This window comes from Phyllobates terribilis, unplaced genomic scaffold (genome assembly GCF_046119375.1).
Source record: "Phyllobates terribilis strain yellow unplaced genomic scaffold, ASM4611937v1 Scaffold_8__6_contigs__length_399053987, whole genome shotgun sequence".
NCBI lineage: Eukaryota > Metazoa > Chordata > Amphibia > Anura > Dendrobatidae > Phyllobates > Phyllobates terribilis.
This window is the reverse complement of record NW_027362768.1, coordinates 96401266-96428095: the sequence shown is the minus strand read 5'-3', so window position 1 is coordinate 96428095 and position 26830 is coordinate 96401266. Positions and strand designations below refer to the sequence as shown.

Genomic DNA, 26830 nt, shown 5'->3' with positions numbered 1-26830 from the left:
GGAGATAAGCTTTACAGCCGCCACTTGGGCATAAAATAGTCTGGAAATTACTGACTTTTAGAAGAGTGTTTTCTAGGCAGTCTGATCTCTAGGAGGACATTGATAAAAGGTGGTTATCACAGCACACCTCCTCCCCCCCCCTGCACAAGGAGGCATAGCTCGGTGCACCTTCCCATCTACTTGTTTTTCCCCTAACAGGTGCTTGGCTTCATTGGTCAGTCTGTGCTAACAGATTCCTTTTAAATATGTCAGGAGAGCTGACGAGTCCACTAAGTTTTTCATCAAAATGGGGTATAGCCCTCCTGACAATAGGTTCTGACCAGCTTATAATAAGAAACAAAGATTTTTTTTAAAACCAGGGATGTGACTGCAAGCAGAGGTTCTTAAAAAGGCCATAGAAGAATATAGAAAGTATAATTACGCTATATACAACGAAAAATGCCTATTTGCTGAAAAGCCCCTTGAAAGCATAGTCAACAAGTTTTTTGTGCTTAAAAGTGTATTGTCATCTTTCACATTTATGGCATATCTTCAGGATATTAGGGACCTACAGCTCTTGAGTACGGGCCCCAAGATGTGCACAGATTAGTGGAGAGACCAACGGCATTCCCATTCATGAATATGTGAATTTCGACTACCATGCCAGTGAAACTAGCTTGCGACTAGGGTCCCCGCTCCTGAAATACAAGTTGGTCCTATTGGTAGGATCCACATCTACTAACCTGAGGATATGCCATAAATGTTCGAGTTACGTCTTAAAGGAGTTGTTCGGCCTTAGGGTGACTGCAGACTTGTGAATCCTTACATCACGCGCACTGCATGCTGTGGGGATTCTCCGATGCCTGGAAGGGCGGGCACACGACCGCAAGTATGTGATTTGCATACGTGTGGTCACATACCGACTAGATGTGCACGGCCTCGCTCAATGCAAGTGTACTGAGGATAAGTCTAGTCGGAATGTGGCTGGGAGTATTTAAATCACATACCTGCAGTCACATGACCACCTGCTCCCGGCGCCAGCACCGGAGAATCCTCACGGCGTGCAGTGCGCGTGATGTGATGATTCAAAAGCCTGCAGTCACGTAGACTAACTGCAGACTTGTGGGCTAAGGCTGGATGATCCCTTTAAAATACTAATACACGAATTGGCCAATTTTTGGAAAATAGCTGGTAAATCTGCAAGTATGTTTTACAAAAATATGTATGCGTATTTAAAGATTATGCATCACATCAGTTATAAAACTTTCTGAATACAGTATCTAACAGATTTTTATTTTTCTTAATTCAACAAGAGCCATACAATACATATATTCATAAAAAAATGTACCATTCTTTAATTCTTTCATGGAAATGGATGAAAGGGCAAGAAACAAAAAAGAAATCAAAAACTACTAAAATACTGCCTTCATTTTGAGCCATTGCCAGTGACCTGGCACGAGTCTAATTGAGCACCAGTGTAAGAATGGACAAGTTACACAGCAGCGAGTCAATGTGCTTAAATATTCACGGGTGAAAGGTACAGAATCGATAGCAAGTTTAGACTGAACACAAAAAAAAAGAAAGAAAATTTAAAAAGGAAAAAAACTGTCTTTAACACTTGAATTAAAACAAAGTAACAGTTTGGTTCTGTCTATACAGTGTTTATTCCAGACTGTCCGGTGTCCATATTGATAGAGTTAAAAGCTCACGTCCTGCATTTATTGGTATGATCGAGTCGCACCGGCTGGCGATCAGCTCACGGTCTTGTTTTCTTAGTGGTGAACATTTGATCTGGCTCATCTGAGGACAACCTTAGAAGAAGTCATCAATGAAGCGTCTCAAGAGTATCATTTAGTCTCTAGGCCTGAAATTAAAGTCTTATGAACAAAAGGTGTCGTCCATTAAACTAACAGCGCACTGTGTCCTTAGGTTGACTTTGGGTATATTTTTTCATAGAAAAAGTTCTGTGACAGAATGTACAGTTCTCCGTCTTTTTCTCGTACTGCGTGCGCCCTGACAAACTGGAACTGCTCCAGTGCAAACTCGTAAAACTCATTCTCCATTTTCCAGATGTCTGACTGCTGAAGTTTTGCAGTCGTCTCCTTGGAAGGTGCTTTTTTCTCGGTTGTTTTTCTTAGGTGAGATTTTTTACCTTTTGCATATAAAAAAAAAATACAGAAACTTAGAAAATGAGCAAATACACAAAATTATTTCTTATGCAATTGCAGTGGAAATTACCAAAAGATGGACTTTGAGAAAAGAGATCTGTCAAGAGGTCAAACATGGCCAGTTTTATAACCCTGTTCCCTTCAGTATTCTACTTTTAGGTTTACTTTAAACCTGCCATAAGGTTCCAGAGATGCAGGCCTTTTTATTTAGTGTTTTTTTTTTTTAAATTTTGTATAGCTGAAGAAAAAAACATGGCCCTCAAATTCCAAACTCATACGTTGATCTATTGCGGCTAAGCAAACAATTACAAACGAGGTTCTTCGTTTAACATCCTGATCAGACGGTAACAAGTCTACTTCTACATCATGGCGAACCTCTCAGTGATCATACCTGATCTTACAGGTGTAAAGCCATGCGCCAACCAACGCCACAGAGATTGTGCACCAGGAGAGCTGGCAACCTGGTGCTCTACAGAACCGATGCTGCAAAGCGGAGCCCCCACCAACCCACAGCACCATTATTACCCTGTTAGCAACATACACTTATTAAAAGCCTGTACGATGGCTTTTGAGAAACAAAAAAAGCTGACTACTCAGTGGAACAGCAGGAACAGAATAAGAGCAAAAATTGACACTCTTTTATACCTGAGGTGCTTTTTAAATGGAATTTCTGATGGCCAGGACCCAGGACATCTCAGGAGCGCCATAAAAAAGGCACAGTGCTTGGTTGATCATGAATTTCCTTTAGCCAGTTTCGGCTGAGATCATTAAAAACATATTTGTGCCTCCACACTGGGTTGCTAGATATGTCATCAGTATGGGATATGTATCTGCCAACTGACATCTTCATAGGGATCCATGAAGACATCAGTTCTGGTCTTTAGACCTTTGGTCGGGCTGGAACAGGATCGTATTATCAGTGCATTGGTGCACCCCTATTGCGGAAGCAAGTCCCAGCCTGACAGCAGATCTAAGGACCTGAACTGACAGCTGGGGATACATGACTCTTCACTTGAGGTCCTTAAACCTGTGGTCAGACTGGAACTTGAGTGGATTATGGGCGCCTTTGTACACCTGTATTACAGATGCACGCCCTAGCCTGACCACGGGTCTATGGACCTGACGATTTAGGTCATAATTTATCTCTAGTGTACCTTTATTACAGTATGGAACGCGCCATTATTATACCCACTGAAGACATTTAAAGCATAATCAATGGACATGTGCCACTCTCCACTCAGGTCAAGAGGAGAAATGGAAAGAAAAAAAAAAGTGAACAAGCTTAAAACATTCATGGGCACTTTAAAAGACGAATCTTCCAATTAAAAAGATTCAATCATCTTCTGATGTCACCAAGAGAACTCTGAAGTAGTCGCTGGTTGGTAATCACTAGAACAAAGATGTCCCCCTTTATTTTCTGCCACAAGATCTTTGAAGCTCAAGTCCTACAATAAAAAGGCGTGGCACACCAATAAACACCAGTGATTTTGGGGGTCACACGTGTCTCAGCGACACACAAAGTGTTTAATGGTGAACCTTCCCTTAGACATCACTACCAGGACATGCAGCGATTCTGAAGGGACAGATGTGTCATTTCTGGGTGGTCCAGTGGATTTATCCTTTACTGTAGCCATAGATCACAAGGCGTCTCAGTACCTGAACGGTATAACTCTGTGGCACCTCTGAAGAAACGGGGTAATGCAGCTTCCAACAACATGATAAAATCTTCCAGCTCCTCAGTCACGCCCACGAGAAAGTATTCATTAATCAGGTTGTACTTGGCTTGGTCCAGGGCCCATCTGCTCCCCACGTTCCTGAAAGGAGAGCTCAGTTATAGGCATTTTTTGCAGAAGGGCAGCTACCAACACAATGGTGAAGCAAAAGATAGGAAAACATATTGTATGTGCACACGTTAAGTAATTGCTGCTTTTTTTTGGCACGTTTTCTTTTTCTGCGCAGTTGTCACGAAAACTGAAGCATTTCCTAATACCAGAAATGTGAAGAGGATTCCTGCAATCTCATGCACATGCTGCTTTTTTTCCCCTTGCAGATTTGAACCGGTGGAAAAATGCTGCAAAAAAACAAGAAATTGACCCGCTGCATGTGTGAAACTCATTCCAATACATTGGAAAAACGCATCAAAAAACGCACATAAAAAAAAAACCATGCAAAAAAAGCTCAGCCTAAACATCAGTATATGCAGCAGATTTTTCTGTTGCGAATATTGAACCAATAAGAATAAATATTTCAGAGATTTCTTTTTCTTCATTCTCTTTATCATACAGGCATCTTCTGATGAGAATCAAATGCTCAAAATGTTTGACCAAGGTGAACATTAACAATGTGGACACTTGTATGGTGCAAACTCCGAAATCCAATATGGTTCACACTAGAGTTGGTGCAAATTGATTTCTAGGACCCCATGAAAAATCGGTGATCTCTGGTCACTGGACTGGAGCCCTTAAAACCGCCTCCTATCTCCTGGCATCATTAGCCTACCTCGCACAATATCATCATTCTGGCGTGACGCACGTTGTGCCGCAAGAATGACATCACGCCAGGCCAGTTAATCAGATGAAGAGCCGCGGATGCCAGGAGTCGGAAGGCCGTTCTCGGGGCTCCTGTCCAGTGGAAGAGATTTCAGACCTGGCTAATCGATTTGGAGCAAGGTTAGTTGACATCTCATGCATCAGACCTGTCTCAGAAAAGATTGGGCCATGTATGAGAACAGACCACAGCCTATAAAAACACTGGCTGATCTGTCTTCGGGAGATATTCTCAATCCCTGTATGATACATAAAATCCTCCATTTACTTATTATCTGCTGAGTGTTTGTCTTCTTCCTCCCTAATAAACATCAGTTTAGAGATCTTTTACCATGGGCAGAGAAACGGTTTTCATAAAATGTAGACGCTTCGTCTCAGGGAGTGATTAAAATATTCCCCTTCCCCACTATCTACAAGTCGTTACCATTAGAATAACATTTTTTGAGGCACCTCGCACCACCATAATGGTTTTATAGCTTCTTCAACAAACAAAGAGCGCAAGTAGTAAAGCAGCAGCATCGGAGCCATAAAACCTACACAATCTTCAGCGCCCGGCATTAATGTATGGAGATATTATTCATATATCTTTTTAAGCACAACTACTTAGTCCAGAAACAACAACGCTCTTATGGCAGCAGTAATAAATAGGAGCTAATGGACAGAGAAGTGTCAAGAGACCAATACAATCTCCACAAGGAGATGGAGAAGGAACCAGGGAGTCACAAAAGACCACCTCATTAAAGGAATCGGTCAGCAACTTTTTCCTATATAATCTGAGGGCAGCATGAGGTAGGGGTGGAGGCAAGGATTTCAGAGATGTGTCACTTATTAGGCTGTGTACTGTACATACATTGAGCATTTTATCAGCAGGAGATTATCACTGCCTAGACTGGTGCCATAATTCCGCCCCCAGCAATGATTAGCAGCTGTCAATATAAACGGTACACAGAAAGCTGCTAATCAGACATGTGTGCGGGGGCAGCTTTCTGAGCTCTGCTAGATACTACATCTAAAACCTGATAGTTTACTGGGTGTAGCGGTCATGACACAAAGTGACAAATCACTGGAATCAGGGTCTCTTTTCCTACGTTATGCTGCTCACAGATGAGGTAGCAAAAACCTGGTGACAGAGTCCCTGTAAGTCTTATTTGTGAGTAAAGTGCTGATATGTATCTTATCTAGACCTCCAGGACTACCACAGAGCAGTCATTAAAGGGATTTTCCCATGTATAAAAAGTTGATATAAATCAATAGATCTTGGAATAATAATAACTTCCACAAACGGATGTATTTAAATAAAATGTTCCTGTGCTGAGATAATCTTATAAATGTGCCCCTGCTGTGTACTATGTAATGGCTGTGTCTGACCGTACAGGAACATGGTCTGATCATACCACATCTCCTGAGCAGGGGAGGACGCATAAAAAAAGGAGGATACAGACAGGACAGCATGGGTTCACAGCTGATTCTTTCTTTGACGTAAAACATTGTTTAAAAACAGGCAGGGAAATGTTTTACCTCACAGAAAGAATCAGCTGTGATCCCGTGCTGTAATGTCTGTATACTCTTTTGCTTCCTCCCCTGTCCAGGAGATGTGGTATGATCAGAACATGTCCTTGTATGGTCAGACACATCCATTACACAGTACACAGCAGGGGCACATTTATAAGATTATCTCAGCACAGGAACATTTTATTTAAACACATCCAATTGTGGAAATTATTATTATTCCAAGATCTATTGATTAAAATGTACTTTATTCATGGGAAAACCCCTTTAATTCTCCTGCCTTCTTATGATGGTGAGATTCTGTTCCAGTCTACACAGCAAAGTTGGAAAGTGAAGTGCAAAAAGCAGAAATATCAATGTATTGTAAAAAGTAGTATAAGTAGTAGTAGTAGTAAAGATGGCAGTAGTAGTGGTCGTAAACACTCCAAGGTATTTTTTTTTATATGGATAGTCACATAAAAACTGCATTATTTATAATAAAAACCCCAACAAAGGTTTCATTTTAAATGAAGGAACTGGTAAACGTAAAGATTTTTACAGTTTCCTGTCGATAATGTAATACACACCTGTGTAATCATAACCTTACTGGTAATACCTAATAGATTAAATACATCTACACCGAGATGTAGAAATAAAAATGAAGTCTGTTTGGTGGCAAAAGACAATTAAAACCCCCATAAAACATTAGAAAAACTTCAGCAGAATAATAGTTTGGCTGAAAGTGATCTCACCCGATTTCCCCCATACACAGGAATGCTCAAACATTCTACATCCAGTAGTGACTGTTTCGAGGGCCATTAAGTGCACTCATTTGGTTGCGGATCTCAGAAAAGTTTATGGATTTACAATTCTGCTGGTTGCTACTTTAAAGGGAATCTGTCACCACATTTTTGCTACCTTGTCTGAGAGCAGCATAATTTAGGAAGAGAGACCCTGATTCCAGCGATGTGTCACTTAGTTTGCTGGGTGCAGCAGTTTTGACACAGAGTTCGTAGATGTAGAATGCAGCAGAGCTGAGAAAGCTTCCCCCGTCCACACCAGGCTGTCTTTGTACATTGTCTATTGACCCTGAGCTGCTTATCACAGGAGGAGGCGGAGTCTGATGACTGCTCGCATGCAAGCTAGTCACAGAAATGATAATGTCCTAGTGATAAAACCTTCATTGTTAGTAAACAGCACACAGCCTCAGATTACATAACAAAAACCTGCTGACACCCGAGCCGCCACTGTACTGACACAACCAGTTGTGGTTATTCAGGAAGTTATAGGCCAATAGCACACTACCAGTACCGGAACATGCGTCCTTGCCTGAAACACTAGCTTAGCCATTTGTACAGAGGAGCCGCAGTGAATATATAACTAATCAAGTGAACTCAGTGCTGCAAGACAAATGCTTTTACTACATTAGTTCATTCGATCGATGAGCATTGGTCCGAGGTGTCAGCATTCAGCATGCACACCCTAGGACAGGCCATCTAATGTTCTTCCGGTTGGGGGGGTGGCGTGGGGGTCTATGATTCTTCTTGCCCCTTTATAAAATCCTCCTATTTTATCATTTACCTTTTATCTGCTGAGTCTTTCTATCCTGCCTCGCTTAGGAAATAGCAGGATAGAAAAAAAAATTTCTTCATAAAAATGTATAAAGTTTAGCCTCAGTGGGAGCAATTAAAATATTCCCCAAATCTACTATCTACATTATAATAACATTTTTAGTGCCACCTAGCCCCACAAGAGCGGTTTTATAGTATTTTCTTCAACAAATTATTTGAGAAGCCCAAGTAATAAAGCAGCAGCTATGGAGCCATAAAATCTACACAATCTTCAGTAATTTGTGGAGAACAAATGATGAGATATCAGTTACATTAATTTACGCACAACTGTCGGTGTCCAAAAGCCCAATACCATATGATGGCCGCAATGAATGGGAGTTATAAAGGATCTGTCACCAGGTTACATAGTTACATAGTTTATAAGGCCGAAAAAAGCAAGCGTCCATCCAGTTCAGCCTACTTCTTGTGCACTGCAGCTATTCCGCAGCGTTGATCCAGGGGAAGGCAAAAAAAAAACATGCGGTATAGGCCAATTTACATCATTGAGGAAAAATTCACTTCCCGACACCAATCTGGCAGTCAGATTAAATCCCTGGATTAATTAACTATCACTAAGCATAAGATGTAATTTTATTGTTCTCAAGAAAGGTGTCCAGGCCTCTCTTGAACTCATTAAGTGAGTTGGACATCACCACTTCCTCTCCCAGAGAGTTCCAGAGTCTCTCGGCTCTGACCGTAAAGAATCCCCTTCTATGCTGGTGCAGGAACCTCCTTTCCTCCAGACACATAGTGTGCCCCCTCGTCTTTGTCACCATCCTTGGTATAAACAGGTCATGGGAGAGATCTCTGTACTGCCCCCTGATGTATTTATACATGTTTATGAGGTCTCCCCTAAGCCTTCTCTTTTCCAATGTAAATAGGCCTAATTTTGACAACCTCTCTGGGTATTCTAGTCCCTCCATTCCCTTTATTACCGTAGTCGCCCTCCTTTGTACCCTCTCTATCTCCAATATGTCTTTCCTGAGCACCGGAGCCCAGAACTGTGCACAATATTCTAAGTGCGGCCTTACCAGCGCTTTATACAGAGGAAGAACAATGTTCTCATCATATGCCCCTATTCCTCTTCTGATGCATGCCATGACTCTATTTGCCTTCGCAGCTGCTGCCTGACACTGGGCACTCCAATTTAATTTGCTATTAACCAAGACGCCCAGGTCCTTCTCCATGTCAGATTTCCCCAACGGTTTCCCATTTAATATGTATGGGTGACTGCTGTTTTTCTTTCCCATGTGCATGACCTTACATTTATCGGCATTGAACCCCATTTGCCATTTTTTGGCCCACTCCCCAATTTATCTAAATCCTCCTGTAGCTGTGCCCTATCATCATCTGTATTAACTACTTTACAAAGTTTAGTATCATCTGCAAATATTGCTATTTTACTATGCAACCCTTCCACTAGATCATTAATAAATATATTAAATAATATAGGGCCCAAGACAGACCCTTGAGGCACCCCGCTAGTAACCCTGACACACCCTGAGCTTACTCCATTGATAACCACCCTCTGCTTTCTATCACTCAGCCAGCTATTTACCCACTTGCACACATTATCCCCCAGACCAAGCATTCTCATTTTATATACCAACCTTTTGTGCGGCACGGTATCAAACGCTTTGGAGAAGTCAAGGTATACAACATCCAGGTTTATGCTGAGAGCAGCATGACATAGGGGCAGAGACCCTGATTCCGGCGATGTGTCACTTACTGGGCTGCTTGCTGAAGTTTTGACAAAAACCCTGTTTTCTCAGCTGCAGATCTCGGAGTTCTCTAAATGCCGATCTCTGCGTAACCCCGCCCAAACCACTGATTGGCAGCTTTCTGCCTATGCACAGTGTACACAAAAATGTGCCAATCAGCGGTGTGGCCAGATACAGAGCTTCAGAATATGGAGGAAGGTAGCAGGTTTACTAGTCCTCTAGTGATAAAAATCACTGGTTTGTCAGCAGGAGATTATCAAGCAGCCCAGTAAGTGACATCACAGTAATCAGGGTCTCTGCCCCTACATTATGCTGCTCTCAGATTAGGCACAAACCCGGTGACAGATTTCCTTTAATGTAAGGCACTGTATAGGAATTAAAACAGAATTGGGATCACTGACCCCTACAGAACATACACCGATATTCTTTATTAGTAAAAGGATGAGTTTGGCTGCAGTAAATAATGCAGGATAATGATGGAAATACTGATCAGATCTGCCAATATACACCACCATACTACATAATGGTCCATCAGTGATACCTGTGATTAGAGGAGCAGGCAGCCGGCTGGATTCTCAGCATGCCGCGTACCACATATTTGCTGGAAGTCTAATGAGACCTTGATCTTCTCATAAATATTTGATGACATTTTAACACTTTTACTCAATATCCTGCTGTCTGTTTACAGCGAGTTTCAGCTAATTAGTGAATTCCCAGCCTGGAAAAGATAGGACTTGATTTTACACCGCTTCATGTTGATTACTTGAAGTGTTACATTCAGCTCGTGATGTAATGATCCATCGATCTGTGAGGAATTAAGGGTTTCAACCGAATTCACCATCATTTGCATATGTTTAAAAGGACACCAAATGTAAGAAGAAAAAAAAAGGGGTGTTCCAGGGAATAGCATTTAAAAAAGGCTGCCTTAACCCCTTAATAACCGCTAATACGACTTAAAACTGACCTGCGATGTAAGAGACTAGCATCCTCTGACAGGTGACAATCCAGCAGCCATCAGCTGACAACTTGCCGCATCAGTCACAATCAGTGTTGGCACCGATCATGGCCGTTTACCCCCTTAGATGCTGCTGGTAATAGTGACTACAGCATCGAGATGGCTAACAGAATGTGGAGGCTTCTTCTTTAACCCCATCAGCACCCAGAGATCGTGATTGTGTGGTCCTGATGTTTGCCATGGTAGTTCACGGCCAAATAACAACCTTAGGCTATGTGCACACTGTGTTTTTGGTAATCTGCATGCTAGCTAATTGCAATGACAATCCTGAAGTGCTGTGCACATGATCAGGAATTTCCCTGCCAGGATTGTCATTGCGTTTAAATCTGCAGCCTGTCAATTCTTTGTGCATTTCTGAAGCATTTTTTACCCATTGACTTCAATTGAGTCAGTCAAATCCGCAGGTATAAAAACATTTGCGTATTTGCTCCAGATATTTGCTGCGTATTTGACTGACTCAATTCAAGTTAATGAGTCAAAAAAGCACAAAGAATTGCCTTCCATCATCCTACGGCCGCTCCCGCTGACAATAGTGGGAACAGGCACGGCTGAGGGGAGAAGTAGTCTCCTCAGCCGGCGCCTGTGTGCAGTGTAAAAAAAGAACAAACAAACAAAACACATTATTATTCACCTGTCAGCCATCATCCCGATGTCCCACGGCGATCCGATCACCCGGCAGCATTCTATACACTGACAGGCGCGAGATCGCTCCCGGAAGTATAACGCCGAGCTGCCAGGAATGAGGTCACTTGAGTTCATCAGCTGAAGATCAGCTGAGAGCTCCGGTACCCTCACTTACAGTATCGGTGCTGCGTGAGAATTTCCCCACGCAACACTGATGCAGTAAACGAGGTCACCGGAACAGTGACACCAGTGATTGCTGGTGTCCATGCTCTAGAAGTAACCCAGATCTTCGTGGGACACTGTGGATTACGTCATGACGGCAGATAAGCGAGGGATATTGTTGTTTTTTTTATTTTTGGTTTCTTACAGAAGACAAGGGCTTCCGGGGATTAGGCATTGGGTGAGTATACAAAGTTTTTTATTTTTAAATAAATGATTAAAACCGTGCGGAATTTTATTTAAATAAGAGACTTTATTCTTGCTGTGTCTTTATTTCAAAATCTTTACTACGGGGTTAGAAATGGGGGCGTCTTATAGAAGCTTTCTCCATTACTAACCTGAGCTTCATGTCAGCTTCCAATACAAGGCTGACATGAACCCCCAACCCTATTACCCCACTTGCCACAGCACCAGGGAAAGTGGGAAGAGCGGAGGCTAAGTGCCAGATTTGGCGCATCTTATGGATGTGCCAGTTCGGGGTCGCTGAGAGCAGATATTAGCCTCGAGGGGGCCAGTATCCATGGCATCTTCCCTGGCTATTAATATCAGCCACAGCTGTCTGCCTAGCCTATGCTGGTTAGATTTTATTGGGGGACCCTATGTTAATTTTTTTCTGGGGCCCCTCTGTAATCTAGCCAGGAAAGGCTAAGCAAACAGCTGTGGGCTGTTATTAATAGCCAGGGAACATTTTTGGCTAATAGCCACTTCCCCAGCTAGTAATATCAGCCCCCAGTGGTCAGCTTTCCCTCTGCTGGTTATGAAAATGACGCGGGAGCCAACGCCATTTTTTTTAAATTTTAGGCTGTATTCCAACGATCCAGACGTAGCAGCGCTTTGGACGCAGCATATTTGGCCTGGTCATTAAGGGGTTAAAATAATAAAAATAAATACTACTCCCCTTTACCCGATTCCCCGCAGGTCCTTTTCTGGCCCTTACCGGGTGCCCACTGGTCTCCCCCTCTTCGCTTACTGGAAATGGATGGAAATGCCTGCTCAGCCAATCACCCACAGCAGTGACACGCCCTCTCTAGTGATTGGCTAAGCAGCAATTTCGGGCCATTTGCCTCTTTACGTCCCTTTAACTCCTTGTTTTTGTCCCCCATATTTTTTTACAAGCTGGGTTGTAGAATAGTACATCTCTGATAATAGAAGCAACTCGGCTGTGATCTGTGAGGTTATCATATATATGGTCACCACATTTTGGAGTATGCAAGAAGAAAATTAGTTAAAAAAAAATAAAAAAAACAGCTTGTACAGAAAAGCCAAATCTTAGTTCACAGTGTGAACCCTTTGTTCTTGGGCGGGAATATTCTCTTTTCTTTTAGCTCAAACAAGCCATTAAATAACCAGCACAGCTGTGTGTGCGAGCCACAGACAATGGAGCTCCAATTACCCGGATAATAGGCCTAGATTATCTGCCTTATTTCCCACAACTAGTTTCTAGCATATTAGCAAAAAAAATTGAAGACGTTAAAAATGCCTGTGTGTTTTGTAGTAATTTTTTATTGATACAATGTTTCAATATTACACCAGTCTTTGTGGTTGCTTAGCAACAAAACAATTTCTGATACAAAAATGATGGAAATCTTAAAATCACGAATGGTTGGGGAGACTTGAGAAATGGATTCAAGAATCACTATTATAGAATAATTCACAGCAAACAAAAATACAATATATAGATATCAAATCATTGGCAAGCCAATCTAAGATTTTGAGTAAGGGGTTCAAGAAGGAAGTGTAAAGGATTCTGTATGACGAGGACGTCTTATAGTAGACAGAGTGAAGGAACTGCACACTTAAAGGCCCTGGGAGATGCTTCCAATAGTATAGATGGTCAGTGTTTCATATCCATTGGTTACACCACAGTACAGTATTACGTTAACGTTTCGGGTGAAGACCCTTCATCAGATAACAGCTGAAGCTGGATCCTAACTATTTCATTTGGTGTACCACCTATCGAATTGATTAATACGTTTTATGTCCGGACAGCATGTATGGAGCGGGCTCACAAGCTGAACCTGCAGATGCCGGCTGAATTATACAGGTGGCATCTGCATGCTACAGCAAGCCGCAATCTCTGCTGTTTGAAGGTGGCGTTAATCATTGATCAAGACATTTAAAATGGGTGGGATGCTGGGTGTGGGCATGCACTGGATCCAATTACGGTGTACCAATGAGTTGGCAGCGACGAGGGTCTTCAGAAGGCGCCCAGTGGCCATGACATCTTGATCTTCCTATGAGGCCAAGCCTTGGGATCACCACTACACTTTTTCCCAAATGAAAAAATTTTTTAATAATTTTGAAGAAATCTATGCATATATTGTATCTTTACAGATGCAAAAATACTACCAAAATATCAAATTAACCCAGACAGTAAAGAGGAAAAAAAATTCTAAATGTCAGAATTGTGGGTTTTTTTGGTCACCAAACTTCTAATAAATGCAATAAAAAGCTATTAAAATTTAATTTGTACTCCAAAATGGCATAAATAGAAAACCCAAATAGAAAAAGTCCGCTGACTGCTCCATCGACTTAAAATGTTATGAAAATGGCGATACACACCAAATTAATTTTTTCTGAATTTACATATTTTGTTGTGCATTTGGAGAAAAAAAAAAAACTACAATTTCAGCAAGGCAGTAATTGTACTTACCTGGGAAATCATGTTTGCCAAGTCCTTTGTACTGCACAATGAACAATGTAAAAGCAAAACCTCAAAAAAATAAATAAATGACTGCTATGTTTTGTTTTTTAACATCATTTTACTGCGCTTTGAATTTTTTTTCCACTTACTGTGAATTATATGGAAAAATTACTGTTGTCATTCAAAACTACCACTAGTCCCTCAAAAAAACACACCCTCGTCTATTTCAAGAGGAAAATATAACACCGCTTCTGAAGGAAGGGGGAGGAAAAACTAAAGCGCAAAATGAAATTTGGATGCGTAAGGAAGGGGCTAAACAGCCGATCAATAGCTGCTGATGAACATTCCCATAAGACGGATCCTTCTGCAGGCGAAGGGCATCAGTGTTACCTCTGGCAGCGACGCTTTCTGTGATAAGAGTAGAATCAATTCCTTTGTTTAGGTGTGCACCGCTCCTCTGCCTCATGGCTTCCAGCTTGCTGGTGGCAGTGCGCTCTTTAAGACTGACAGGTCAGACCAGTAGCATGGTCGTGCCAGTTGTCAGAGCAGTGTGTTCTCCCAGGTTGCTTGCAGAGGCAACTTTACTTGGGGACTGAAGCTGACTGAATCCAGCATTATAGCAGTGCTTGCTGGCTGTACAGCATGCGCTCCTTACCTAGGTAACCAACCACTCAGACTACAAGGTGGCCGGTTACCTGGGCAACCAGCAGTAGACTATGGGGATTTGTAATTCTATGTTCTTGAGAACGGAGAGAATTTTTAATAAGCGGTAAATTGCAAAGTTGTTTATTTTTAAAAGCACTTTTCAATTTTACCCATTAACGAGATAACCCCTTTAAAGGGGATGTTTACTAACTAATTTGTGCCCCATATACTTTAGAAATTGACACACTGCTGCATGGCTACTGCTGCAGCAATTCTGCACAAGCCCCAATAACTGCTACAAGCATAACTGAGCTTTACATATGGCGACAGGCATAATTAACATTTTCACAGATTGCGTAGTATCATTTATTGGAGACATCTAAAAAAAAAATTTTTTTTTATTATTTATTTATTTATTTTTTTCCACTTCGGTCAGAATATGAATCACACATTTTAAGAGAACCAGACAGCGCATCGCAGCACCATGCCCATATGTAGATGCAGAGACAATAGCGCAGTTGTGTGAACTATGGTACTTGTGAATTTAATTAAGACAGGCTGAAAAAAGGAGCGTGCCCCCGGTATGGGTAGCTGTAAATTAATGCCATCTGTTCTCATTGTCTAGGCTTTATTAGCGTGTAAATTAAAGGAGAAATTAACATGGAAAAAAAAATGGCATAGAAATAAAATGCAGTGATTATGTCCTATACAAAAGTCCCTACTGGAGATTATCACGCAGCGGCTGGCGGGCGGCTTCCAAATACTACAACATGCCACGTCATCAGGACACCACCGCATCACATGCAGAGCCACAGACGGTGCCGCTAGGGTTAATCGTCTCATAGTCTTATCGTTGTCATTTCTTATGTAGGAGGTAAAAAGAAGAATTACATGAGGTTTTGTGCTTATGGATATACAAGATGTCAGGTAAACTGTTCTTCGCCCACTTCTACTATCAGAAAACTTGATAATGCAGACGAAAAAAGAAATGGCCACAAAAAGGGATGGTAGGCAGCAATCAGGCCTTCGTCACACTTTTTTTTTTTTTTAGTGTAATATTATATACTATATATTTAGAATATGTATTTATTTTAGTTGTATTGTTTTTGGCAGCTTTCTCATAAAAAAAAAAAAAATAAAATCGATAAATTGAGCGTGATTGTTTGTTTTTTTTTGAGCCTTAAATGTGGCAAGTCTATATAGTGGCACGTTAAATACATTTAAAAAAAAAAATAAGTTTAGAAAAATATTGGTAAAAATTCTATGAAAAATTGGGCTTTTTTTTTTTCTTTCCCGGAAAATGTGTTAAACTCCACTATTTGGTGGAGAACCTGTAATTGAGAAACGTCCTAAGCACAGTTTTCTTGTCGTTCCTGGAGCTGAACATAGTCACATGTGTGACCGAATTATTCTTCTCTCAAAAGGCTGATTGGATAGAAGAGCCATATCCATTAGAGCAGACGACAGCCATCTCTCCTAACTCCCCCATTAACATGCATCATTTGATGGATGTGAACATGCATGTTCATAGGAGGAAGAAGCTTTCAGACTTCTCTTGTAATAAATGGATTTAAAGGGTGTGACAAAGTCACTGGTAAAGTGCTGGAGGGGGGAAGATATGTTTCCCTGAGGCTATTAGTTTCAGTGAATTAAAACCGTTACGTTTCCTCCAGCATGTTATATGCAAGGAGGGGTCAAGTCACCATTTGTAAAGGGAGTGTTTTTATGAGAACAACCAAGAGCGGGCGGGAGGTTGTTCTCCATATCTCCACCTTAGGTAAAATACTTGGCCTGTTGAGTCATTGAGTGTTCAGTGTCTGGAGAAGCTAGCTCCAGAGAGGAGCTTGTGTGTTGTGTGTTCTGTGCTAATCTGAACCCTGTGTTTGCAGGACTCTGAGCGGGTGGATCCCCGCTACCACAAGGACTGTGTTTGGTATCACCACTTTGTTTTGTGTTTTTGCCCAAACCGCCATGCTTGTTTTACTTCCCAAGGTTTATGCTGCCTAATAAATCTAGGAAGAATTTGAAGAGACAGTGTTGCTGTGCACCTCTATGTGCAACAAAGTGAGCCGATCTACCACAAGGGATTCTCCAGAATTTAAAATCAATTTTAATAATATTGCAGCTCACTTGCATTCACTTGAATGGGACTGATCTGCAGAGAGCAGCAATAGTGGACAAAGCCAATGGAAAATCCCTTGTAGCGTAATCCAGCTCTGTGCACTTCTGCATCAGGAGGCGAGCAGGGCCGGTGACATCACCCCCCTGGTTAGCTGCCTATTCACATGTATAACCATCATGTACCGCGCACCTGTCCAATTCATTAGAACAGGACATGTGCGTTAAAAGAAAAAAAAAATGTTACGTCAAATTAAAACTCATTAAAAAAAATAAGGAAAAATATAAAACAAGCCCCCCCCCCCTGCCACCCCCCAAAAAAAAATGCAATTGAGATGTGAACTGCACCAAGCTGCTCCCTTTTTACGTTGACCTGCAGGACCAGCACAGATTTGTTAAGTAGAGATTAGAGAGTGAAGATTCCTCATTAAGACGGTGAGGCGGTTCTGTATCCTCCTTACCAGCATTCAGAGCTGTGGCCGCAGAAGAACGGGATCTGAAGCCAAAGCTTTTCTGGAGCGCAGTCAGATCCTCCAGCTGCTACACATTCATCAAAGGTCTGTAGATAGATAAAGATGTAATGGGAGATGGAGATTCCGGCCAAATGTATTACACACGTATTATCCGTAAATTACAAGATGTCTTCCAAGCGTATATCAATTTCACTAGTGGCAAAAGGATTACAGCCTGCGAATATCATATATTACTCTAGACTTCCGCCATTTACAAAAAGGTAATATACTAATATATATATTATATTTCTTTACAATAAGCCTCACAAAGCCTTGCAAACAAGACCAGTTCTTTAATCAGCGTTGCCTTATACATTCTCCTGAGCATTGGCAGAGGGCAGCCGCTAAGACCTGCCATTAAAGAGATGCTACTAAATAGTTGGAACTGGAAACATTAAAGGAATTTTCATAACATAACTTTCCCCTACACAGGTCCTGTGCTGCATGTCTACCACTGTTGTCAGTCTTTGTTGACAGGCTGCAGCGGTGACATCACGAAGACAGCAAATCACTGGACTCTGCAATATGAGCATGCTACATTGGCAGAGTCCAATGAACCCAGTGACTGGCTGCAGCAGACACATGCTGCCATCTGGACATCACCGCTGCAGTCCATCAGCGCATCCATAGGGTTCCAATGACCCGACATTTGCCAAAAGATATGGGTTGTTGGCATACATCTAAGTGTTTTTCCCCTTCCTGATTTCTTATTTTTTTGCATGTTTGTCACATTTAAATGTTTCAGATCATAAACAAATTTAAATATTAGACAAAGATAACACAAGTAAACACACAATGCAGTTTTTAAATGAAGGTCTTTATTATTAAGGGAAAAAGAAATCCAAACCTACAGGGAGGGCCCTGTGTGAAAAAGTGATTGCCCCTTAAACCTAATAACTGATTGGGCCACCCATAGCAGCAACAACTGCAATCAAGCATTTGCCATAACTGGCAATGAGTCTTTCACAACGCTCTGGAGGAATTTTGGCCACCCATCTTTGCAGAATTGTTGTAATTCCGCCATGGAGTGTTTCTGAGCATGAACCACCTTTTTAAGGTCATGCCACAGCATCTCAAATGGATAAAGGTCAGGACTTTTACTAGGCCACTCCAAAGTCTTAATTTTGTTTTCCTTAAGTCATTCAGAGGTGGACTTGCTGGTGTGTTTTGGATCATTGTCCTGCTGCATAACCCAAGTACACTTCAGCTTGAGGTCACGAACAGATGGCCGGACATTCTCCCTCAGGATTTATTGGTAGACAGCAGAACTCATGGTTCCATTTACCACAGCAAGTCTTCCAGGTCCTGAATCAGCAAAACAGTCCCAGACAATCACACTACCACCACCATATTTTACTGTTGGTATGATGTTCCTTTTCTGAAATGCTGTGTTACTTCTACGCTAGATGTAATGGGACATGCACCTTACAAAAAGTTCAACTTTTGTCTCGTCAGTCCAATTCTCCCAAAAGTCTTGGCGAACATCAAGAGGTTTTCTGGCAAAACCGAGACAAACCTTTATGTTCTTTTTGCTCAGCAGTGGTTTTCATCTTAAAACTCTGCCATGCATGCCGTTTTTGCCCAGTCTCTTTCTTATGGTGGAGCCATGAACACTGACCTTAACTGAGGCCTGCAGTTCTTTGTATGCTATTGTGGGGTCTTTTATGACCTCTTGGATGAGTTGTCGCTGCACTCTTGGGGTAATTTTGATCAGCCGGCCACTCCTGGGAAGGTTCACCACTGGTCCATGTTTTCACCATTTGTGGCTAATGTCTCTCACTGTGGTTCGCTGGAGTCCCAAAGCTTTAGAAATGGTTTTATAACATTTTTACTGACTGATAGATCTCAATTATTTTGTTTCTCATTTGCGCCTAAATTTCTTTGGATTGCAGCATGATGTCTAGCTTTTGAGGATCTGTTGGTCTACTTCACTTTGTCAGGCAAGTCCTATTTAAGTGATTTCTTGATTGAGAACAGGTGTGGCAGTAATCAGACCTGTGTGTGGCTAGGGAAATTGAAATCAGCTTCCCAAAGATGTAATAAACCACAGTTAATTTATGTTGTAAAGAGGGTGGAGGATCACTTTCACACAGGGCCCTGTAAGTCTGGATTTCTTTTTCTCTTAATAATAAAGACCTTCATTTAAAAACTGCATTTTGTGTATACCTGTCTTTGTCTAATATTTAAATTTGTTTTGTGATCTGAAACATTTAAGTGTGATAAACCTGCAAAAGAATAAGGAATCAGAAAGGGGGCAAACACTTTGACACCACTGTACGTATACAGGGGATATATCAAAGGCTTCTAATGGAGATATATTACCGAAACGTCTTGACATATTCCTCTGACATCAAGCATCAAACAGAATGTGAACAGAACTTTACTAAGATGGCTCTTCGAAGGAAACACCATCCACATTCCCCACTGATGTCCTTATTGAGGCTGAGGGAAAGTTTAAAAACTGATCACAACTTAGGAGGTTCAAAATTTTACTCTAAGCCTTCTTTAACATGAAAAAAAAAAAAAAAACACCTTTAAAAAGGGAATCTGTCCCCAGTTTTTTCTACCCCATTTGAGAGCAGCATAATGTAGGGGCAGAGACCCTAATTCCAACGATGTATCCATAACTGGGCTGATTGCTGCAGTTTTGATCTAAAAAAAAAAATCACTACTTTATCTGCTGCAGATCTAGCAGTACTTTGAATGCTGAGCTCTGTATAAGACCACCCACCCCTCTGACTGGCAGCTTTCTGTGTATACTGTGCATAGGCAGAAAGCTGCCAATCAGTGGTGGGGGCGTGGTTACACAGAACTCAAATATAGAGGACAACATGGCAGCAGGTTTACTAGTCCTCTAGTGATAAAATCAGAGTTTTATCAGCAGGAGATTATCAAAACTACAGCAGACCAGTAAGTGACATCTCTGGAGTCAGGCTCTCTGTCTCTACATTATGCAGCTCTCAGATTAAGTGGCAAAAATGTGGTGACACATTCCCTTTAAAAGGTAACTTCCATATCGGAGTACATGTGAAGTCTGTACCTTTTTATCTCCTTGCTTCCTCCGGCGCAGGCCTGGTCTGTAGTCATCACCAAATCGAAGGAAGTAGTAGTAGGATACGAGCCTCTCGATGGGATCCCTGATCACATTGATATAAATGGGCTTTTTCTTGACTCCAAATCTGAAACATTACACAAATGGGAAAACCGGCAATGAGAGAACCATGAAATATGGTAGGGCAACGATGGGCTGCAGTTCTTGGATGTGCAAAGTATAGAAATAAAAACAAATCTTTGATTTAGAGGCTGCAGCATTATGTTCCGGCTCAGCGCTGATAAAAATTTGTTGCAGAAGTGAGCGGAAAAGAAGAAGAAAATGTTCAGGAGACAAAGAAGCAATGTCGTAATGAAGATGTATTTGTAAAAAGCAGGCAAATGCTGTTATTTCACCGTCCTTGTGCCGTGTAGACACTAGAGGGCGCTGCTCTATAACGTCAATGAGCCGTCGTCCTGAATTATTCTGCAATGCGTTGCAGCCCCCATGAAGTAACAAAAGATTAGCTTACCACTGCACAATTGTAATTCTCAGATGTGGCAGAAATCTACCATGCTGGGATGAGAAGGGTGAAGGAAAGAAAAAAAAAAGGGAAGGAAAACGATTAAAAACCTACTTTGCGAAGTCCAAATAGGAAATATGTCCATGGTAGAAGCCGGGCTTCATTTCTCTCCACAAACTTACATTCTTCACAAACCGCATCTGGAAAAATAACAAAATATTACAAATAATTTATACTCCAGATATAAGTTGTATACAAAAGCCACTTCATAAAAGGGAAAAAAAGAAAAAAAAACATTCTGCAAAGTCCTAGATTTTGAAATAAATCAGGAATTTTAGGTCTCCAGAAGGAAGGAAGGAAGATTATATTAATTAAAATAAATAAATGATATCGCTTCTCTATAGAATTTGCTTAAAAGGGTTGTCCACCTTTAGAGGCATTTTTGTTTTCTTACTTAAGTGCATTAATTTTTGTCGAAATATTTTTGTAATTGGGTTGCATTAATAATTTGGTACCGTTTTGCACTGTTTATTGCTGACTGCAGAATGAGTTAACTGAGAATGTGTAAGTGAGCCCATTCTCGGTGTGCAAGGGGAGGGTTTGTAACATTTTTATCTCTTTTTTTATGTCATCTGGGCAAAATTAAGATCACACACCACATTAAAGTTAAATAAGTAGGGAAAGAAAGAGCTGGTAAAAATCAAACAGTGCATTTTTTTTTTTTAAAAAAGGCAAAAAGCAAAAAATGATTTTTAGTCCGATATACATATATTTGGAGGGGTTGTCCAGTACTAAACAACCTCAGCTTAATCAATATGGGATCCTAGTAAAAATAAGAAAACAAACACTGTCCAAGCAACATTGGCACCGCTGTTCATGGAGAGTGACGTGACGCGCGCCGCTCTTTGTCTGCAGCAAATCAATATTCCATCAGGGCGAACATCCGCTGTAATAAAATAGTAAAGGCTGCACGTGATGAGCGGCCGCTCATTGGTTGAAGCTGACATGTGACAAGTCACATCAATCTCCAGATACAATGGCTGGTCACAATTAAACCTGCTTTGAAGGTGGTAGTGGCCCCCTTTAGCTTTTGGGTACATGGCGGCTGCACAGGTTACACCAACGGTTTGTCCGCCCCTACAGCAAATATTTATTTTGCAAACAGATCATGCCATTTGTGAGAATAATCAAGGTGAGGCAGTTACTGATGCTAATAGACAAAAGGATATGTGCCTCTGTGTGCAAGGGCACGTTTCGCTCCATGCAGACCTTCCTCAGACGCTTCTCTCCATGACCAGGATAGAAACAAAATAAAGAAGCTATACCAACGAGGTGCTTCTAAAATGTCTTTGATTTTTAATTCATTCCGTATTTAAACAATGCACAGTGTTCAGGCAACTTCCAATATTTGCTGTAGGAATTTAGTCTTCGGATTGTGTGAATAAAATTTGTTCTTTGCAGGCACCTTGCATTATAGAGTTGTGCCGGTAATTTTACGCTAGTTATTTTTCCACAATGTTAAATGGGTGAGAATACATTTTTAAACAATTTAATGTTGTCCAGCTTTGGGGAGAGTTTTTATTTTTTACTTAAATGCATGTATTTTTTTGGCTAAGAATCTTTTTTTTTAAATCCCAATTACAAAAAAGAACCTGCACCTTTTGTCTTCTGTAGCCTCTGTGTAAGTATGGTCTCTTGATGGCTGAAGAAGGAGTTAACAGAGAAACAGTCAGTGAGCTCATTTTGACTGTCTGACCAGAGAGTTTGTAACTCTTATCTGTCTTATTTGGGGCTTCTCTCAGCTGATTTATGGCCATGGACCACAACAAAGTTGCAAAAACTTTAATGAGCCTCAATTGCAAAAATGATGAGCCATAAGATCGTTCAGGAGGTCAGGGGGACGCGGTGCTGAAATACAGGGGATCACAGTGGCTCAGTGGTTAGCACTGCAGCCTTACAGCGCTGGGGTTCTGGGCTCAAATCCCACCAAGGACAACATCTGCAAGGAGTTTGTATGTTCTCCCTGTGTTTGTGCGGGTTTCCTCCAGGTTCTCCGGTTTCCTCCCACACTCCAAAGACATCCTGATAGGGAATGTAGATTATGAGCCCCAATGGGGACAAATGCCCATAATGTCTGTAAAGCGCTGTGGAATATAATGGCGCTATATAAGTGAGTAAAATAAATAATAAATGCCATTTTTCAGTTCATTAGTGTTGGTAGCTGTGGGCACATTTTTATAAAACCCACATATAACTAGAAAGATGCATTGCAGTGCGAGGTCGGTGGCCAGATAACGGGACACAAAATAAAAAGAAAGTGCTTGAAGTTTTCATGTCCTGTATATCGTAAGCAGGAAAATGCAGCGAGGTCTCCACAGCGCAGGAAATGGCGCTTCCTTTGGATAAAAAGTTTGATTTCTGTTTGATAACAGTTTACACTGAAGAAGGAATCAATCGCGTTGTTTCGGTGCAGGAAGATCTACATTATATACATATTACATACACTACACAAAGAAGCCATACATGCTCCAAATTATAATCATATGTCCTGACAATCCAACATTGTAAAGAAAGTATAAAACTATCCAAACTGGTGAAAAAAAAACACGGAGCAGAAAATATGGGAGTTGAAAATGGTGACGGTGACAGTGGAAGGCAGAGTGGCAGAATTCTGGGGTGTACTCATGTGGTGGGAACAATATGGCCAAGCAAAATGCAACGCTTTGTAAGTACACGAGGCCAGTTTTACTGCAATGTCCCTGCAAAACTATTCACAATTTTGCCACTGTGAACAATAACCATAAAACTTGGGGAAAGAGATGGCGCATGTACATGCAGTATGTGACAATGGTGGGGCTCTCTGCAGCCCCAATGTGAAGGTGGTCTCACAACTAGAGGGTGAAAGGGGTGGAGGGCACCAATATACCAAAAGAGGCTTTGTTTTTAATAGGGGTGGAGAGGTTTTTTTGGGCTAGGGTCCCACTTCCCCCCAGTTGCAGTGAGTAACGCATCGTTCCTGGATTCTAACATGTAAAAGACCAACTATACGCTTTACATGGCTGTCAGCTGAATGAGTGGAGATCTGCTGCCCGGGAAGAGTCAGGACACCGCAGTACACATAAAGCCATGTTCACATTGCGTTTCTGGCTACTGTCAGTGGCTCCGTCCGGGATAACGTCTGGAGCCATAGTAAACAGGATGAGGAGGTTTTGCCATTGACTTTGACATTTAGATGTAGTCAGTGTGCACTCGGCTGAACATCATTTTCAGCAAAATCCACCCATTTGAAGTATATATAAAGAAAAGCATTAATATCACAAGAACTGCTAAAAACGTTACTAAAACAGCAAACTCTAAATTGCAAATGCGCTCGTTTTTCCATGCAATATCCAACAAATACCATTTATGAAGACGGTGATAACCCTTCACAACGTGCCCCGTCCCAGTCCATCTTCACACGGACATTTTATCACAGATGTTTGTTAAGAGAAATTCTACACATATTTGCGCAATATATACGCATGGAAGCGGATATAAAATAATATAAAATACAGCTTGTAATTATTCTGTATATAAAGGCTTGGGGTTTAGATTTTTTTGTTGTTGAGGGGTATAAATTGTTCTAATCCATTTAAACGTTTTGCAGCAATTAATTAATATCATTGTTAAATGCTCTCAGAAAAATGGAAGTGATTGTGTGTGAAGTGTTAAAGCACTATTATTTTTTTTAATCACTTTACCACATTTTCCTAGTTTACTGTATATACCGTAGTTGGTGTTAATGAGATTGACATGAAAGGATGAGAAACACGTCTTACAGAGGGAGAACGCACATTTTTTAAAGTTTCTTTTAAACTGCGCTTAAAAGTGATTTTATCAACATATTCCATCTTAAAGAGGCTTTCACGTCTGATGCATTTATGGCAGATCCCACGGATGTGCCATATATACCCAATAGGGGATATCCCCACCTATTAAAAGGAGCATACTACCCTATTCAATGCAATCTATGGGAGTTACGGGAGAATATTTATGGTGCATCCTGTGGATGCTACTGAGGTTTAAAATTACACTAAGGGTCTGTACACACGTCGCAATTTTTTCACGTTTGTTCTGCACAGATTTGTGACAAAACCTGAAGGATTTCCTAGTCGCAGCATAGTGAAAGGTTCCTGAAGTCTCATGCACATGTTGCTTATTTTTTATTTGCAGCAGTTTTTGCTGCAGATTTAATGGGAAAAATGTATCAAAAACAAATGCAAAAAAACACGCCAAAAATGAATAAAAACGCATGTATTTTAAACTGCCAACACATCAGTATTTGCAGCAGATTTTTCTGTTGCAAATACTAATATAGTAACATAGTTTTTAAGGTTGAAGGAAGACTAAGGCTGTGTACACATGATGCGTTTTTTAAGCGTTTCCGCAGCGGCAAAAACGCTGCAGAAACGCTTAAAAATAGCATGGTAGAAGGCCTGCCATGTCCCCCAATGATAATCCGCATCTGCTGTGCACATGCTGTGGAAATTTCCGCTGCGGATTATCATTGCGGAAAAATACGCAGCACTACCAATTATTTTGCGGAAGCGCGGCGTTTTTGCCACCATTGACTTGCATTAGAAAGCATGTAATCCGCATCACTGTATATGTAGATGCGGATTACATGCGTTTCAATGTGCAGATGGTACCCGGGTCTAGAGAAGAGGAGACTCTCCTCCGGACCCGGGTACCATAGAACCTGTAAAAAAAAGAATAAAATAAATACTATATTTACCTTCTGATGGCCCCCTGTGCGCTTGTCTTCGCTTGCCGGCAGATCGCGGTGGACTGAAGGACCTGCGCTGATGTCATTTAGTCATGTGACGGCAGGTCCTTCAGTGTACCGTGAGCTGCCAGCAAGCCAGGACGGAGCGAATAAAGACACCGGGGGCCATCAGAAGGTAAGTATAGATTAATTTTTTACCATTCTTTTACGGTCACACTATATAAATCCATGCCGGTTGCATGGATTTATATAGTGTGACCAAGTTGTCAAGCACTTTCCAAGTGATGCTAAAATCGCTTGGAAAGCTCTTGTCAACCCGCATGCGGAAATGCATGTGAAGAACGCTTCACATCCGCATGTCCCTGGCAGGAAAACGCATGTACTATTCGCACGCACAATCCGCATGCGTTTTTCTGCCAGGGAGATGCAGAAACGCTCAGGGAAAATCTGGATCACTTCTGCATTGTGGGCACATAGCCTAAGTCCATCTAGTTCAACCCATAGCCTAACATGTTGATCCAGAGGAAGACAAAAAAAAAACATGTGGCAAACACTAAGCTCCACATTGGGGAAAACAATTCCTTCCTGACTCCATACGACAATCAGACTAGTTACCTGGATCAACACCCTATCAAGGAATCTAGTATATATAACCTGTAATATTATACTTTTCAAGAAAGGCATCCAGGCCCTTCTTAAATGTTAGTAGTGAATCACTCATTACAACATCATGTGGCAGAGAGCTCCATAGTCTCACTGCTCTTACAGTAAAGAATCCCCGTCTGTGATTATGATTAAACCTTCTTTCCTCCAGACGTAGAAGATGCCCCCTTGTCCCCGTCTCAGGCCTCAGAGTAAAAAGATCAGTAGAAAGGTCTTTGTACTGTCCCTCATATACTTGTACATAGTAATAAGATCACCCCTAAGCCTTTGTTTTTCCAAATTAGATAACCCCAAGTGTAATAACCTGTCTTGGTATTGCAGACCCCCCAGTCCTAAATGTTTGCACATACCCCAAATCCTTGGCATACTATTATACTATAGATTCATTTTATTTTTATTTATTTTTAATTTTTTCCTTTTTTTCTATTAACTGTAGCTCCCTAAACACTGATTATAAATTTCTTTAATGTACACAAACTATATTAAAAAAAAGCCTTGGGAGACACTTTTTTTTTTGTTTTCGAGTATAACAACTATGTAACTATACAGTTGCATGTCA

General features: G+C 41.2%; 1 protein-coding gene across 1 annotated transcript in view; it reads right to left on the bottom strand.

Annotated features, from left to right (window-relative positions):
* Positions 1 to 1251: 1251 nt before the first annotated feature.
* HS2ST1 (heparan sulfate 2-O-sulfotransferase 1) overlaps positions 1252 to 26830 on the bottom strand; it is a 164835-nt gene continuing 139256 nt past the window's right edge. Inside the window, exons 3-7 of the mRNA XM_073643162.1 lie at positions 20958 to 21043; positions 20330 to 20468; positions 17239 to 17336; positions 3804 to 3961; positions 1252 to 2131 (exon numbers count right to left, since the gene is read on the bottom strand). Of these exons, the coding sequence (XP_073499263.1) occupies positions 1905 to 2131; positions 3804 to 3961; positions 17239 to 17336; positions 20330 to 20468; positions 20958 to 21043 (708 nt within the window). The 3' untranslated portion in view covers positions 1252 to 1904. The remainder of the gene's footprint in view (positions 2132 to 3803; positions 3962 to 17238; positions 17337 to 20329; positions 20469 to 20957; positions 21044 to 26830) is intronic.